At 44.8% G+C, this 17,942-nt stretch overlaps 1 protein-coding gene across 1 annotated transcript in view; it reads left to right on the top strand.

Moving 5' to 3' along the window:
- The window catches only part of CD96 (CD96 molecule), a 33,445-nt gene extending 25,898 nt beyond the window's left edge, over positions 1-7,547 (top strand). The window contains 4 exon segments of the mRNA XM_064703073.1: positions 1,035-1,112; positions 3,733-3,822; positions 4,909-5,032; positions 6,071-7,547. Coding sequence (XP_064559143.1) covers positions 1,035-1,112; positions 3,733-3,822; positions 4,909-5,032; positions 6,071-6,179 — 401 coding nt within the window. The 3' untranslated portion in view covers positions 6,180-7,547.
- Positions 7,548-17,942: the final 10,395 nt, after the last annotated feature.

Raw genomic sequence — 17,942 nt, 5'->3', positions numbered from 1 at the left:
GGTCTGACTCACTGCTGGTCCTCACACTGGTGACACCAGTGTGCTTGAGATCAGCTTCTTGAGCAAATCCTCTGGGCTGCAGTCAAGACAGGACACCAAGCTCAAACCTTCTGTTTTAGTCTACTGGTTTGGCTCATTCCTGTTATTTGCAAGTGAAAATCTAAGAGACAGCTGAAAATACATATGAGAGAAGAACGCACATATATAGGCAAGAGGAGGAAGAGGGGGAGCAAAACCAAGGCTGCTAAAATGTAGCCTGATTTTGCTTAGTTTCCACAACTGCTCCATCACTGAGCCAGAGATGCTTAGGCTTTAAATGATCAGTTAAAGCTGCAGTTCACCTTTGCAGGTTTGTTCAGATGGCTTGATATTTTTCCAAAATGAGACAGTTGTTAAGAAATATGGATTCTTTTTAGTAAATGTGAAATAGTTCTCTTGGGAAAATGAAGGTCTACATGCTAGCTACCATCTGTCTGTGTTTGAATATCAGATAAATACCTAGCTGAGCTCTAGACACCTTAGCAATTAAAAAATGCTTAAAGGAAAATGTCAAATAAGTTGGTATTTGGTATCAGACATTACAGGTGTGACTCTTGTACTATAACTTTTTCAAAACTTCCTTTTGCTAGTTGGGAAAACAGTTCTATTTCACTGGAGCAGGTGACATCCTGTCTAAATTCTGATTTATGTATGTTTGTTCATTGCTCTACTGGTTTCAGGTCAAAACCAGCCAGTACACTCAAGCTCCTGAGGTTCGCATGAAAATAAGATGAAATATAAAAATGCTTCAAATGGTTTTTCTAAGTTTATTTACCTATCTCAGTAAAACTCCTCTTGAGTTTCTAACTTGTGATAAGCTTTCAAACCTGACACAGCTTTGTGTAACGCCTGTCTGAGGGAAGCCAGCATCTCAAGTAACGGGCTACACCTGGTTGACCTCGTTAGTCAGAAAACAGGGAAGAAAGAGGGGGTGAAATGAAAAACAAGTGATATGGTTCCCTACAGCAATTTTTACAAGGCTTTGTGCTTTTCAGCAAGAGCGCTAACTTCTACCACAGAGGCAAAAGGCTACACCAGTGCCACGGCATTCAGCGAGGCTTTGACAACAGCACGTGAGTAGACAACACATCTCCTTTGCTTCACAGGACTGCAGCAAAGGAGTTCTGAAGCCAAAGTGCCAATGTGGCACCACCTTAGTGAATGTTGGGTTGCAAACCTACTGTAATCTGGAGCATCTTGTAAAAACCACAGCAGAAGGTCCTCAGGGGCTCAATTTGTGATGCCTTCTCTCAGAGCATTAGTTCTGTGGTGCTTATTTTCAGCTGCTAGTCGAGAGTCACCATATTGCCATGCAAAAATTATTACTAAGCATGGAAAACTTGTGTCTGAGCAGAGGCCAAAGTCATGTGGAGTAACGTGTACCAGATTTTCAATACTTCACAGAAGCAATTTTCCTGTTGAGTTCCACTGAGTTAGAAGATAAAGGCATGGGTTTCCAAGCTGTTGAGGATTTGCAGTGGCAAAAGAGGAATGAAAAAACATTTGAGTATCCTGGTTTCATTAGACATATTTATTTTCATAATATTACAATTGAGATAGTTGCTAGGCAAATGTAGTGAGTGCTGAAGGTAGTTTATAGATGAAATAAATTGCCAGAGGAGCTAAATAAAATCGCAGAGCAGCAGTGAAATAATGAGATAATGTGAAGTAATAAAGGCTGGCTAATAGAACATTGAAAGACAGCCTCATTAAAGATCAATAAATGAATAAAAAACCCATAGGGTGAACATTTTTTCACTAGTCTTTCCCTTCAGAAAACCTCTGCAGTATAAAGCCCAAAGTGACTTCCTTTTTTAACATCTTGGTTTGCATTTGTGGTTTTGGAAAAAGCAGGACTTGTCAATGTGCTTTTGCATTTCCATGGGAGTTGTCTTTTGGCTGAGGCACAAATGTAGCAGCTGCTTTCCATTTTGTGAGTGCATTTTTAGTACATGCACAACCATGCAGTTATACCACAACCTTGTGACAGCTTCTAATGCTCCACAATTCTGCTCTTGCACAGCTTGCTGGTTGCAATTTTTTCTAAAAGCATGTTGAATTACTCTATTATTTGCAGGGGATACTGCGTGTTGCTCCACTCATCCCCACATCCCTGCCACTGCTTCCCTACACCTGTGCCTGCCTGAACACCAGCTAAGAGATAATGGCCTTGAAGGGTCCTCAGTCCAGCAGCTGTAATTGAGGGCAGTTTCAGAGCACACAGGCACCAGTGAGTCTGCTGAAGCATACACATGAATCCCTGTGCCCTCCCTGGGCTCCTACAACAGTGATTACCATTATCATTGTGGTCTGGGATGCTCTAACATAAACCATTATGTAAATAGGAATAAATAATGCTCATCAATGTGATGTATACAGCACAGTCCTATCGGATTTCTAAGTGTATATCCTTTTTTTTTTGCATATAACTTTGTAAAATGCATAGCATTTTACAAATGTGAGATGTGTCATACCTATTCACTTAAAATCAAACACCTAATAAGCAAGTAGAAAAGAACTGAATTAACATCCAAAAATCTCAGTTTTTCGAGTGCCCTAAAACTACATATTTTTAATGCACACATACACACACACACACACACACACACACACACTCTTGAACTCTCAATTTCAGTCAAAGCCAGCAAGCATCTCACAATAAAGAGAATTTCTTGGTTCTGTGTGGTTAGTCATTTACATAATTTAAAGCTAGGTTTTTGTCTTGGATTTATAAATCAGCAGTTATATCAGAGACTGTCAGGTTCCTCTGTTGTTTCATTTGTTGTGTGCATCAGAAAAAGTCAGAGTCCAAAACAGCCACAGCAGAGCCTAATGAAGTAATCGTGTACAGTTTTGTAAGACAATTGAAGGTCATTATTTCTTTTTATACAAATTTGAATAATTTCACCACTGGATCCCCATATCAGAAGTGCCATGGGAGCTCTGGAAATGCTGTGCCATTGTCTAGATGAGTATTTAACTATTATTTCAGAAGCTGTGAATGTAGAGATGGCTAGAAAAAACAGAAATGTGTCCCTTATGGGGCACTGATCTTAACCATCAGTAGGAAGGGAAAAAACTGTCTATAAACAGATGGTAGATGATTTTTGTGGGTCAGACAGAAAAATCATCTGTGGTTCTTTAGGTTTCTCATTACCATCAATGAGGTAAAGCTTATAATTCTCCAACACAGCTCTGCTGCTCAAAGCTGCCTCAATGCTGGCTTGCTGGAACATCTTAACTTCCTTCCTTCCTTCCTTCCTTCCTTCCTTCCTTCCTTCCTTCCTTCCTTCCTTCCTTCCTTCCTTCCTTCCTTCCTTCCTTCCTTCCCTTCCCTTCCTTCCCTTCTCCTCCTCCTCCCTCCTCTCCTTCCCTCCTCTTCCTTCCTCCCTCTCCTCCCTTCCCTCCCCTTTCCCCCTTTCCTTCTTATAATATTTCTTTTGATAAAAGCACATTTTTTTTATCCAACACCAGGTCATAGGCCAAAAATGTAGGCATCTTGCGAAGTGAATTTTTACACCCTGATCCTGGAAATTTCTGACTTTGGCATTTTCAGCTGGGTGAATAACAGAGGGTTCAAAACAGCCTTCATTAAAAAAAAAAAAAAAAAAAAAAAAAAAAAACAAAAAAACCAAAAAAAAACCAAAAACCCAAATAAGTAACTAAAAATGTTCTGTGCCCATATCTTTATAGGTAACCTGTCCTACAGCATCACAGATCAGACAATTTCAGTTATCAGAGGAAAAGATTTCTTTCCTACCAGCAGCCTGCTGAACACTACTGGTAAGATGTTATCCTGCATATCCTCTTCTTTCAGCATGCCACTGCAGAAGCACGAAACCTGGAGCATCACATCCATTTGACCAGGAGATTCCAAAATAAGGGAAAAGAGATGAAAAGAGGAGTCACAACTTCTGTATCCTAATATCACAGGTTGGCACAGGCTTTTGGTATTCCAGCCTTCTCCCTCCATCTGCAAGTAAAGTTCCAGTGTATGCTTTCTTCCAGCAGCAAAATTTGGCCAGTAACACTCTTGTGCCCCAGGGAAAGCTCATGGCTCATGCAGCTTGGTGGACTGGCCACAGCACTGGTTGCCATGGTGGGTAAGACCCAGCCTGGGTGACACACCAGTGTGGCCAGCCTTGCACAGGGTGGTGATGCTAGCTAGCTTAACGGGAGTTGACACTAAGGCGTATCACCCATGGATCTCTCTGGCACCCAGGTCACTGCTGCACCCTCTGGCACCTGGAGGAGGACTGTGCTCCTTCTCTTCTTCTTCTCCATACCCAGGACCTGAGGGCACCTCTGTCAGCACCCCCAAGGGTGGCTGTGCAGAAGTGGGAAGGGGAGGGGAATCCCAGCACTGCAGTGGGGAGAGGCAGCTGGAATGGGACTGGGAAGCTGTGCTGCTGACAAAAGCTCACCTCAAAGGGCAGCTGAGCCCTTGGCCAGATGTTTTGGCAGGGTCTGGTGTCAGTGGTGTGAAAAATAAACCATTGGGAAGGAGGGCAAGGGTTGGCAGATGTGCCTGTCTGCACTGTGACATGCAGCTTCTTGCAGAGCAGCTCACAGGGGAACAGAGAAAGCCAATGGGTTTTGGATGAAATGCTCTCTGGGCTGTGCCTAAATAATCTTGACAAGTGAGCCAGTGGGTGTCTGAAATCAGCTCACACACCCAGTCGGAACAACAGTGGGCTAAGCCCGTAAATCAGAGCTGCAGCGCTCAGAGTTTGGGAACCTCAGCCTGGTGATGAGTGGCTGCACTGACAGCAGCGCTATGCAGAGCAGGGAGCAGCAAGTCCCAGGCACCAAGCCCTGATTTCCCTCCTCTCTGAGGACCTTCAGATGAGCTTCATGTGTCCCTTACAGGTGACAGGAGGAACGCCAAAGCCAGTGGCTTCCCCTGGCCAACAGCGGTAGCTGTCCTGCTCCTCCTCTGCAGCACTCTGGTAGCTTTAGGCATCAGGAAATGGTGTCAGTACCAGAAAGAGATGTAAGTACCAGTGAATGGAGCCATAGGGGTGGGAAGGGTGACACAGAGGACAGCACCAACTCTAACCCAGCTGTTTGGATTTATACCTTTTCATTTGAGATGACTCATAGCACACAAAGCCTTTAAGTACATGGATCATTAATGCCATTTTTCTCATACAGCAGTATGTAGAGTGTTCTCAGTCCTTTCATCTGTTCTGTGGGTTTTCTTTAAAATAAACTTTAGAAAAGAGCTGCAGTGCAGCTTCAGGGTGTAAGGGAAAAATAAAAGTCAATTTTTGTCCCCAGAGCCCCCCATTTCTATTAGCCTCCCTGCCAGCTGCTTTTGCTCTCTCATTTTCTATGGTTACTTGAGGACATGTTTTAATGAAATTGTACTTCTAGGGCAGGTCTATTTGAGTTTTGAATGATATATGTGAAAGTAGGCTACCCAAAACTCAATCCCAGTCAAAAAAGCATTGAGTGTGTAATTATTACCAAAGTTTGATTCCCTACTAAAACACTCTAAGATCTACTGGTGAAAGCAATATCTAAGAGACAATTATTTTAAATCTTACCAACATTATTAAAATACTCAAAAAATCATAGTTATAATTAATCACCTATTATTCTAGAAAATCCTCTTAAAACTCAACTGTAAATCCTGTATATCAAAGATAAAACCAAGATTTTTTAAATTAATTTGAGGTGGGACCTTTATTTATAAACTGATCACAAAAAGTTACGAGTCTTTAAATATACTTTCAGAGAGCAGTGCGAGCAAAAGGCCCATGCAAGTATTTTGAATAGTTCATCAGGACCACGTTCGGTTCTTTTAAAACATGAATGAAATAAAACTGTGAGGTGGGAGCTAAGAAAGCCAAATGAATAGCAGAAGGTGTCCTGGGATTATAAAACAGACTCAGGGAAGTCACAGTATGTAAGAGCTAATGTCAGGTGCTCTTATACTGACTTAGTGCCAATCCACCTCCTCCTGTGAACATTTTACATCTTTTATGCTACTTTCATGTGATAGTGCATTTTCTCTCTTCTATTTCAGTATGAACAGACGTCCATCTTTTAAGCCACTGCCACCTCCAATAAAGCACACCTCCATGGTAGAGTCTGATGGGACTCCCCCATCCTGCCACGAACTAGAAAGCCTGTAACACCACCTGCACCCCTTGTGTAGCACACAGAAGACTAGCACAGTTAAAAGGCTCTGCCTTTGGAACAGTGGTTACGGGAGCTTGGTGGTAATGACACATATTAAAAATCAGAGCTCCTACATGACATTAATTTTGGAAGCTGAGCACTTCTTGGGAGACTCCTTTCATCCTGTGTATCTCTATGTGTGCACTACATTCGTAGTAAGTGTCGCTGTGAGATTACACATGCTTAATTTGAATTGGGTGATGAACTAGGAATTTGCTATCTTGTCCATGGTAGCAGATTAACACATGAGTCTGCCAGCCTGACTGAAGAGTGTTGAAGCTTGTCCATCTATTCGATGTATAGAGATGACAACTCTGCTGTATGAACATCACAGGTACTCAGCAAACAGTGGCTGAACACAAGATTTTGAGACCTACACGAGCTGTTATTGCAATTATTTATTTTTTATTGTGGACTAATATAACCCAACATGTAATTTTCTATCACTGTGAAACCAAAAGAAAGAATCAGCACCGTACACAGACAGAAAATACCCTGCATCTCTTGGCACAGGATTGCAGCACTGGATCATGGAGGGTGGTTGGTGAGATGAAAGATCACCAGCCCTGGTGCAAGTGTATGCAGAGAAGTCCCAGCTGTCATTGGTGAAGTCACAAGAAAGTCAATTTTGGTCCAGAGTCTTAAGAACTGAAGCAAGCCTAGAGTTAATGGAAAATTCTAGTCCTTTTGGAAGCACTATGCCTTTGAAATAATACTTACTTTTAAGTCTGCTTTTCAGAAATTATATTTACAGTATATGTGAAGGAAAGAAATGTACTACTTTTATTTTTCTTTGGTCTTAATGAGCTTTCATCACATACTATCTTCACATTTTCCAAGACCTCAGGGGCAGTTTCCCAGGTGAACTTAAGCATAAACTTAAGCCACAGGCTTAAGCCTGTGAAAGAGATGATCCAGTCTTCCCCCTGTCCTGCCCAAGCTACAGATTTCCTCATATTGACACTAATGAATAAATGACGGTGCAGTGGGTGAGCTTGGCTTGGCCTTTTGCACAGCTCTCAGCCAGGTCAGCAGCTGTGTGATCACCAGTGCAAGGTACCAGAGCTACAGGAGGAGCTCTGCTTTTGGCAGCAACTGCGGTACCTTCAGGCAGCCAAGAAACAAACCATCCCTCTGAGCTTGTTTAGAAATGTATTGTTACCGCAATGGTATTTCTGTAATTAATGCAAATCAGCTAAATTTCAATTATGTCAGGCTTAAAATTGATATTTTGATTTAGGAATGGGATTTGCTTTATTTACTGCTAAACACTGGTCAATGAGTGTCAGGGTTCAGAGCACTGTATTTCCTGGGACTTTAGATTAAATGAATGGCTTACTGGAAAAAATGATCTAACTGACCTTTTTTAGAATATTTTGTTGTATTATTTATGTTGTAGTACAAACAGTTCTAAATCCATCATCTGTGCTAAACAGAAAACACTTTTTTTCCTACAAAACTATACTGACCTACTATGCATGGAAATGTCAATGTTAATTTGAGTATTTCTTGTCTGTGTTGTAGAAGGACAGTAGTTTAACTTTTGTCATGTTACCAATCACTGCAAAAGAAGGCAGGTTGTTGGCCTTGAAAGCAAATTGGAAAAAAAACACAAACAAAAAAACAACAACATCAAAAACCCAAACAGATGGATAGTAATATTCCAAGGGGTGTGGAGAGCCAGGACGTTCTTCCTTATCATTAGACCACTATTCACAGCAGCATATAGACTGAAGGGGGCTATTTTATTGTCTCGGGTATTCTGATCCCCACGGTTGCTTCTGGCTGGAGATGTTCCTTCTGACCGTGAGCAGCACTCATGGGTGTCACCGCTTCCTGCAGTGAGCGCCGCTCCCCGACCGCACACTCCCGAAGGCTGCTGCAGCAGTCTCTGCAAGCGGTGCTCCGCAGGATGCCCGGGAGAGCTGCCCTGGCTGGGGCGCTCCCGGCCTCTCCCGAGGGCTTTCCTCAAATCCCTGCGCCAGGACACCCGGGCGGGCAAGACGCCCGCGCTCCCGTCACTCACCAGTAGGTGGCGTCGCGGTACCGCGCCCGGCGGCGAGCGGGGCCGCTCCCGCCTCTCGGCCTGCCCGGTCGCCTCCCTGTTATTGCCCCATCCTCCCCTTTCGTCCTGCCCCGTCCCCTCCCCGTTCCTGCCCCATCCTCCCCTTTCGTCCTGCCCCGTCCCTTCCCCGTTCCTGCCCATCCTCCCCTTTCGTCCTGCCCCATCCTTTCCTCGTCCCTGCCCATCCTCCCCTTTCGTCCTGGCCCGTCCCTTCCCCGCTCTCCCCTCTCGTCCCTCCCCATTCCCACCCCACCGGCAGCAGCGCGGCAATGCGGCGGTGTCCCTCCCCACCCTTGGGCGGAGGGACGGGGACAACGAGTGTGCCTGCCCTCCTCTGCCGGCTTTAGAGAGGGAACAGGGAAAGGGGCAGCCAACAGATTGGGACCCGAGGGAGGAAATTCCCCCGGTGCCAGCCCTATCTTCCTGGTTTTCTGCAGGTAAATTTGGTGTAGGACGGTTTATGTTTCTGTTTGCCTCTATCTGCTCCTCACCACGATAAGAATGGAACATATCATTCACTCGATGTGAAAAGTGCATATTATATGGCTCTACACAGATATTTACTATGTATTACATTGTATTGATTAGTAGTGCTGCATTAACATTTTAATAGTATGATAAATGTAGTTTTGTGGTTAAAATCTAACTTTTGTAGTTAAAAGAGAAACTATGTATGTGGAATATTTTTTTAAAGAAAGGAATGAGGTACTCGCACCAGACAGCTGCCACAGGACACATAAATCTTTCAGAGAAAGAGAATTTGTTGCTCCATTATCAGAAGAAACGAACTTCTTCCTGCCTTGCTCAGCCATAAAGACACTGTTAGGATTAAGATGAAGAAGTTAACATTGACCAGACAGAATGCTTTGTTTGAATGGAATTTATGCATCATGTATGAGATGTATGAATATGCAACAGGCTATTGCTTTTAAGGTTTAATCCACTGTTAACGTGTGTTCTTTTTTGTGTGTCCTTTTTTGGGCTTATTTTGCCCAGAAAGAGGTACCCGGGCAAAGAGTACTGTCCATAACTCTTTGTTTTCATGGTCTTGTATTGTCCTAATCTCAATTGTTCAAATTTTTATTACTCTAATTATATTACTATTTTTATAACCATTTTATTACTGTTAAATTTTTAAGATTTTAAAAACAAGTGATTGGCATTTTTCACACTAAAGAATTGTAATTTGCTTCAAAATTGATCCCTACCTTAAAGAAAAAAAATAAACAAAAAAAACCCAAAACAAACCCACAACAACAAAAAAACTCCAAACAAACAAACCAAACACAAACAAACAAAAACAAAAAACCTACTCAACTGCAGTAACTTCAGAACTTCAGCTGTCCTATCCCTGGAAGTGTTCAAGGCCAGGCTGGATGGGGCATTGAGCAACCTTGTCTAGTGGAAGATGTCCATGCCTATGGCAGAGGGGTTGGAACTTGATGATAACTTCAGGATTTCTTTAAACCCAAACCATTCTACAATTCAGTGATTATTTTTAGCAGCAGCTGCCCCACTATGAAAGCTGGAATCATTGTCTTGGACTTGGGTTCTGTCAAATCTGAAATTATTGTGTCAGATCTAGTTACCAGATGGTTGAAGGTGGCGATGGGAGTATTAGATAAAAACTTTTCTCTAAGTGGAAAACATTCAAAGCTTGCTGTGTGATTATAGTAAAGATTTTTAAAGAGAGTCTTGAATGTTTGTCATGGTTTAACCGCAGCTGGGAGATCACTTTCACCAGTAGGATGCAGAGAGAACTGAAAGAATAAAAGTGAGACTCGTGTCAAGAATCCCAGCCAAAGGACACAAGATGAGAAAATCAATGAACAGGATTTTTGGGAAAATGGGATTGAGAAAGAGTAATTGCCAGAAAAAGCCCCAGGAAAAACCTCCCCAAGATCCCAAGAAGGTTCTGCCTGAAATCCCAAGGGGAAGTCTGTTGGGATGGATGCTAGAAGACTAGGACAACAGCCCCAGGAGGGTGGTAAAGTCCAAGGAAAAGATTATACATTTTTGTATGGAAAAGTGGAGGGGAAAGGAGATTGCGAAATACGTGGTTTGGCCGGTGTTCGGCACTTTCGAGATATGGACGTGCGAATCCCTGTGCAACCATGTGGTTGTTCACTGCCTGCAGGATTTTGAGGAAATTGAGTACTCTGAGATGTGGAAATACGCTTGTTCAGGGTTATACCCGATCAGAGCCCTCAGACACTCGGCAAACTGGGGCAAGGTGTGGGAACTGCTGGAAAACCTTCCACCACCATACCTTGTCCCTCTGCCCCAGCCCGTGCCAGCACAGGTACCTCAGATGCCCGCATTGCCTCCCAAGGCGTCGATCCCACAGGGACAGGCTTCGGCACCACTGCTCCCACCGGAGCTGGCCGCGGCACCTTCTCTCCCATATGGGCAGGCAATGGCGCCTTCGCTCCAATGCAAGCAGCCACAGCCACCAACCCTTCCCAAGACTGAGGAGAAACAGGTATTTCCCCCAAAGAAAGCAAACTCTCCTCCTGCCCATTGAACGAGGAGGAGAACGAGGAGGGCAGGGCAACCACTGGAGATAGTGATGGCAAGGAGGAAAAGCCCGGTGTCTTCCCTTTCCGGGAAGTACCGCCAGCTCCAGGAGTTATCGGCTTTGTACATGCGCCAATCAACACCGGGGATGTGAGGGCTTTCAAGAAAGAGATGGGGAAGCTGATGGATGATCCTTTGGGGGTGGCAGAAAGGCTAGATGAATTTCTAGGAACCAGCACCTACACGTAAGAGGATCTCAATGCGATCCTGAGGTCGCTGTTCAACAATGAGGAGAGGGAAATGATCAGACAAGCTGTGATCAAGGATTGGGAGCACAGGAATCCCCAGGGGGAGCGAGGAGATCAGAAGTTGCAGGACCAAAAGCCATTTTGGAATACCCAGACAGAGGAAGGGAGGCAGAAAATTATCAACTTGAGAAATATGATAATACAAGGTATCAGGGAGGCAGTACCAAAGGGACAAATTATGAGCAAAGTACTCAGGAAATATGAGGGAAGACAAAACGCCCCCGGAATGGCTGGAAAGGCTCCGAAAGAGCCTGAGAAGGTATTTCGGGACGGACCCTGAATCTCCAATTGGGGCAGTCTTGCTGAAGATCCAATTTGTGGCAAAATCATGGGAAGATATAAGGAAGAAATTGGAAAAGAGTTGGATGGCAGGACAGGAAACTGCAGGAATTGCTCTGAGAAGCCCAGAAAATCTACATGAGAAGAGACGAAGAAAAGCAAAAGATTCAAGCAAAAGTGCTAGTGGCTGCAGTGAGGGAAGCACAGAAACAGGAACAGGCCAGAGACTCGGCGAAAACGGCACCAGCAAAGAAACAAATCCCTTCCCAAAGAAAGGGTTCGAACAACCGGAAAAAGGACTTTGAATGCTACAACTGCAAGCAAAAGGGGCACATCCGGAGGAATTGTCCCAACAAGGTCAAGGATCACACTATGTTTCAGGTAGATTAGGGGTGTCAGGGGCTTTTCAGTTTGGGTACTGGAACACCGAGGGAGCCCTTGATAAAATTGAGAGTGGGACCCCACAGGCAGGAAATTTGGGTTTTAGTGGACTCTGGAGCTGAGCGGACCACGGTGCAACAGAGAGGTTGCTCTCTGAGCGATGATGCAATGATGGTAATTGGAGAAAAAGGGGAACCTTTTAAGGTTCCGATCATAAAGAATGTCAAAATAGAGACAGAAACTAAAAATGTATAGGAAATTTGTTATTGATAAAAGATGCAGACTTTAATTTGCTGGGACAGGATTTGATGGTGGCATTGGAAATTGGTTTAGCAGTGCAAGATTCCCAGCTCATGGTGAGATTGTATAAACTCACCACCCAGGATGAGGAGAAAATAACTCCAAGGGTTTGGTATGTCCAGGGGGAGGCCAGGAGATTGGACACAGAGCCAATCCACATTGAAATTGAAAGACCAGAAGACCCCATTCAGGTCAAACAGTACCCCATCCCCATGGAAGGGAGGACGGGACTGAAACCAGTGACTGATGAACTGATAAAGAAAGGAACGCTGGAGCCATGCATGTCCTGGCACAACACCCCGATTTTGGCAGTGCAAAAGACAGATGGTAGCTACAGGCTAGTGCAGGATCTAAGGGCTGTGAATCAAAGGACTAAGACACTGCTCCCCACTGTCTCGAATCCTTACACCCTGTTGAATACCATCTCTCCTGAGGACACGTGGTACAGTGTGATCAATTTGAAAGATGCTTTCTGGACCTGTCCTTTAGTGAAGGACAGCAGAGATTACTTTGCGTTTCAGTGGGAAGACCCAGAAACAAACAGAAAGCAGCAGCTCAGATTGACATCGTTGCCTCAGGGCTTTGTTGATTCTCCAAAACTTTTTGGGCAACACTCAAACAAGTGCTGAGTCATTTTGTACCAACGGAGGGAATAAAATTGCTACAATACATAGATGATTTTGTTGATTGCATGTCTGAGGGAGGAAGATGTGAGGACAAGTACCACTGAACTTTTGAACTTTTTTAGGGGAAAAAGGATTGAAGGTGTCTAAGTCAAAGTTGCAGTTCACAGAGCCTGAGGTCAGATATTTGGGACACTGGTTAACCAAAGGGAAAAAGAAGTTGGATACTGAAAGGGTGGCAGGGATTATTGCCCTACCACCCCCACAGACAAAAAGAGAAGTAAGGCAATTGCTGGGGTTGTTGGGATATTGCTGGCAGTGGATCAAAGGATACAGTGAGAAGGTGAAGTTTTTGTATGAAAAACTCACCACGGACAGAATCAAATGGACAGAAAAGGATAAGGAAGAATTTAGGGGAGTCAGGGAAGCGCTCACAGCAGAACCAGTGCTGAGCCTCCCCAATGTGAGACGGCCATTCCAGTTGTTTGTGGATGTGAGCAATCACACAGCACATGGTGTGCTGACACAGGACTGGGCAGGGGTCAGGAAAACGGTAGGTTAATTGTCGAGGCTTTTGGACCCTGTAAGCAGGGGCTGGCCCACGTGCTTGCAAGCAATCGTAGCTGTAGCGTTGTTGGTGGAGGAAGCCAAGTAACTTTTGGAGCACCTTTTGGTAGTATTTGCACCACACAATGTGTGGGACATACTACAACAAAGGGCAGACAAATGGCTCACGGATGCTAGATTACTGAAGTATGAAGCCATTTTGATTCACTCACAGGACTTGGAATTGTGGACAACAACCGCATAAAAGCCGGCTCAGTTCTTGTTTGGGGAAGCTTTGGACAAACTCATCCACGATTGTGTGGAATCAGTCGAATTGAAGACAAAGATAAGAGCAGATTTGGAAGAAGAGAAACTAGACAAAGGGGGAAAATGGTTTGTAGATGGCTCAAGCAGAGTGATCGAAGGGATAAGGAAATCAGGATATGCAGTCATGGATGGGTAAACAGGGTAAGTGATAGAAGCAGGCCTCCTGAACACAGGTTGGTCAGCACAGGCTTGCGAATTGTACACAGTTCTGAGAGCCTTGAAAGGACTAAAGGGAAAGAAGGGAACAATTCTTACAGACTCTAGGTGTGCCTTTGGGGTAGTTCACACCTTTGGGAAAATTTGGGAAGAAAGGGGGCTGATCAACACATGGGGATGGGGACTGATGCACAGGGAATTGATCCGGCAAATTCTGGATAAGGGAGCCAGAGGAAATTCTGGTTGTCCATGGGAAGGGACATCAGTCAGGGATGCAGTTCTGGACCCAGGGAAACAACTTGGCAGACCAGGAGGCAAAAACCGCGGCACTGATGACGGTAAGTACCCCAGAGATCAAAGGGATTGAGGTCCCCGAGGACCCTCCTCAACCCTCCCCAAAGGAGACTGAAAGTTATGAGAAGACTGGGGGAAAAGTGGAGGAAGGTAAGTGGAAACTACCAGATGGCAGACAACTAGTCGCTAAAGGTTTTACCAGGAGAATTTTGAGGAGACTGCACCAGCGAACACATTGGGGGCTCAGGCCCTGGCTGAACAGTTTTTGAAATTTTTCAGGTGCAGAGGAATTTATGAATTGGCTAAACAAGAGGTACAGGGATGCCTGATCTGCCAGAAAATTAACAGAACTAAGGCAAGACAGGCAATCCTGAGGAGTCGCCCCTTTGCCTTCCGACCTTTTGAGAGAATTCAAGTTGATTTTACTGAATTAACCAAGGTGGGAAGGTTCAAATTTGTGCTTGTAATAGTGGACAAATTGACCCATTGGGTCAATTTACCCCAGTCCAAGGGCAACGGTTCAGACAGTGTCCAGGAAATTACTGAAAGAAATTGTGCCCCGATATGGGGTGGTGAATGACATAGACTCAGATCAAGGGGTTCATTTTACTTCAAAGATTATTAAATAGATGGCAGAGGGACTGGGCATTCGATGGGAATACCACACCCCATGGCATCCCCAGAGCTCAGGACAAGTTGAAAGGATGAATCAGACTTTGAAGGTGCAGTTGTCTAAATTAATTTTAGAAACTCAGATGTCCTGGCTGAAATGCCTCCCTCTTGCCTTGCTTAATATCAGGACAATGTCTCATTCAGAGACAGGGCTCTCACCTTTCGAAACACTATATGGAATGCTATATAAGCACAGGATGAAGGTGGGACACCCCAGATTAAAGGACAGCCAAATTCAACCATATTTAGTAGCGATAAACAGAAACTTACAGGAATTGAGAAAACTGGATAGTGTCTCAGAGCACCCCTCTGGGATTTGCTATCCACAAAATTCAACCTGGTGACAGAGTACTTGTGAAAGTATGGAAAGACGTACCCCTCTCTCCTCACTGGGAAGGCCTCTTTCTTGTTCTTCTGACAACAGACACGGCCATATGGACAACAGAAAAAGGTTGGACACACGCATCTAGAGTGAAGAAGGTCGAGCATCAGGAGGAGGCTCCTGAGTGGAGGATCACCTCTTCTCCAGGCGACCTGAAGATCAAGCATCCCCAAGTCCTCATAAATGACTGATGGATAGGTTGTATACTGTCAGATTCTGTATGCTATCTGTTTGTACACTTCAAGTGTGAATATTGTCAAGGGGTTTTTGTTGTACATTGCAGAAGGGGGCAGAGGCCAAAGGGATTCTGCACCCAGTGTCTGGAAGAGGAGTTTGAGCTGACTGCATTCTAGCCCTAGCCACAATTTTAGGAATTATTGAATTAGATTCAAAAGAGTGGTTCCACATTTTCCCGAACAGGGTGCATAGAAAACTCAAATCTAAGGCAGAAATACTGGATGTGGAGTGTCGGAAGTCAAGCAAAGTACTGTGCAGCTCAGATGCTGTCAAGATCTCAAGGTGGGGCACGTTTAAGAGGAGGTATGCGGCAAGGTCTGAGAATGTATTCCCTGAAGAATACTCCTGCCACCATGAAGATGGTCTTCCTCTCTGCTGGTGGCATCCCAGGTGGCGGAGGCAAAGGCAGAGAAGTATGCCTGGTGGGAATCCTGATTGGCCTGAGCCTAGCCATATGCGGGACACAGAGTCTGCACATTGAGACCCCGATCCATGACGGAAATCAGAGCTCCATGGATGAGCTAGTAAGTGCACTCAGATGGTCCCAATCGAGCAAAGGGACAAGGGGATCTCAGCATACCAAGCCACAGATCAGAACCTCTGATCTGTACTGCTGAGATTTGGAGAAGGTCTTCTTTAATCTCCTCTCTGAGCTTCTTGTGATTCTTCTCTATCTTATCCTCTTAATTTCTGCAGACGTGTTTCCACTGCTGCGATTCTGGCATGTGTTGGGCCATGCACAGCATCCGCATATGCTCAGAGCTTCTTTGCCATATCAGGCACAGTCTCATCCCTCTCATCCCTCTTCATTATGGCTAAGGCAGAAGCATATTCATGTGGCCCAAGTCACACAAGTTTTCACCACATCACAGATGTGCATGGTACCAAGTCTGGGCTCCTAGTTGTTACATCATCTGAGAAGACAATCTCTGCCACTGCCATTTCTCTCAGGCATTGGATCCCTTGTTCTATGGTCTTCCACTGTGTTTGCTGCATATAAAGATCATCTGCACACAGGGATCTTTGTGCAACACTTTCCAAGACCCATGCCAGGAGGCTGTGTGGATTAGCCCCCCTCATTATTCCTTGGTCGATGACAGGATCATGTGACAGGGATTCCACATGCCTCGCTTCAGCGCCATCCAGAATTGTAGCCTCGCCTGCAGCATCCCAAGGACAAACTAACCAACTAATTATGGATTCATCAGGTCATCGGGTGTAATCCTTCCTTAGGCCACGAAGGTCCTTCAGGGCAAAGGACTCAGTATTGGCTTCTGATCTTGCACCTGCTGCTTTGACTCCTGATTTTATGTCAGGAGGTGTTGAGTGTCCTTCTCCTGCATCATCATCATCATCATCACCATCATCATCATCCTCACCCACTGGTCAATTAGTCTTGTCCGTGCATTTCCCTCTTCTAGTGCTAGTAGCAACAGCCATTGGTTGAGGCTTATTGTCTGGTTTAGCTGCTGGCTTAGGCTCACTAGCTAATTTGGCCGCTGGCTTTGAGCCTGGGGTGTTGGCTGCAGCCTGAGTGACTGGGATAGCTGCTGATTTATCTCCCTGCCCCCCTGCCTCTGTCTGCTGCCTGACAGTATCTAGCAGTGTGCGATAAGCATATGCAAAGGCTCAGCTCACTGCAATGATCTTCCTCTCCTTAGGGTCATCCTAGTACTTCTCTTTCAGGTATTTCTCCACCTCTGCTGGGTTCTGAATTTTTTCATGGGGAAAGTCCCAGACTATAGGATCAGAGAATTCCTTCAGTATTTGGCTCATATCCTCCCATTTCCCACACCACTTAGGATTTTCCACACCTTGGTCTACTCCTGGGTCAGGGGTCTCATCAGCCCATCTAGAAATCTGGGGGTCTGGCAGGTACTGTTTGATAAATGGCACTCGGGTCAAATTGTGCAGATTGGGCAAAGAGATCTTGTGTTTAGATCTGAAGGCTGGGAAGGAGAACAGGCAGTCAGGCAAGCACCAATACCGAGTACCGAAAAGAAATGTAGAACCAATGTCAATCCCTGTTTGCAGCAACTGAACAATGTGGGTTGGGGAAAAACAATCAATTTTTGTAGCGTATCACCAGGTGAATCCATTGTGTTATGACAATGTGAAGCTGGGAATGTGCATGATGAACGGGAAAATGTACTAGGTGGGAAGAAATATAAAATTTGATAGCAAATTCACCCTGAACAGAGAGCCAATCATATTGGACTTAGCACAGGCAAATGATGATAGAGTCTGCCTGCAATATGACAGGGCTGTCTGTTTTACAAGGAACAAAGATGGAATAGATCCTGAGGGGAAAATTAACGAGATTACTCAGGAGCTGAAAAGGAGGGAGTCAGAACTGAGAAAGAAAAGGGTGGAACAGGAAAGATTGAAAACTTTGGGCAAGCAGTATTCAGAGACAATATGCTGATGGGGAACTACCTTCCCCAGACCGAAACTTATTCATTGATTTAGTTCAGGAAATTGCCACAGAATTGGAATTGTCAAACTGTCGGATTTGCGGGGGGCTGAAATCGACAGAGAACTGGCCTTGGAAGGGTGAGGGTTTGGCTCCGGAACAGCTTTTGAAATGGGACAATCCAAGAGTCTCAAAATTGGCACAGAGACCTGAGGGA

This window comes from Zonotrichia leucophrys, chromosome 1, assembly GCF_028769735.1.
Source record: "Zonotrichia leucophrys gambelii isolate GWCS_2022_RI chromosome 1, RI_Zleu_2.0, whole genome shotgun sequence".
In the NCBI taxonomy this organism is placed as follows: Eukaryota; Metazoa; Chordata; class Aves; order Passeriformes; family Passerellidae; genus Zonotrichia; species Zonotrichia leucophrys.
The sequence above is the reverse complement of the archived record's forward strand: the minus strand, read 5'-3'. Positions and strand labels throughout refer to the sequence as shown.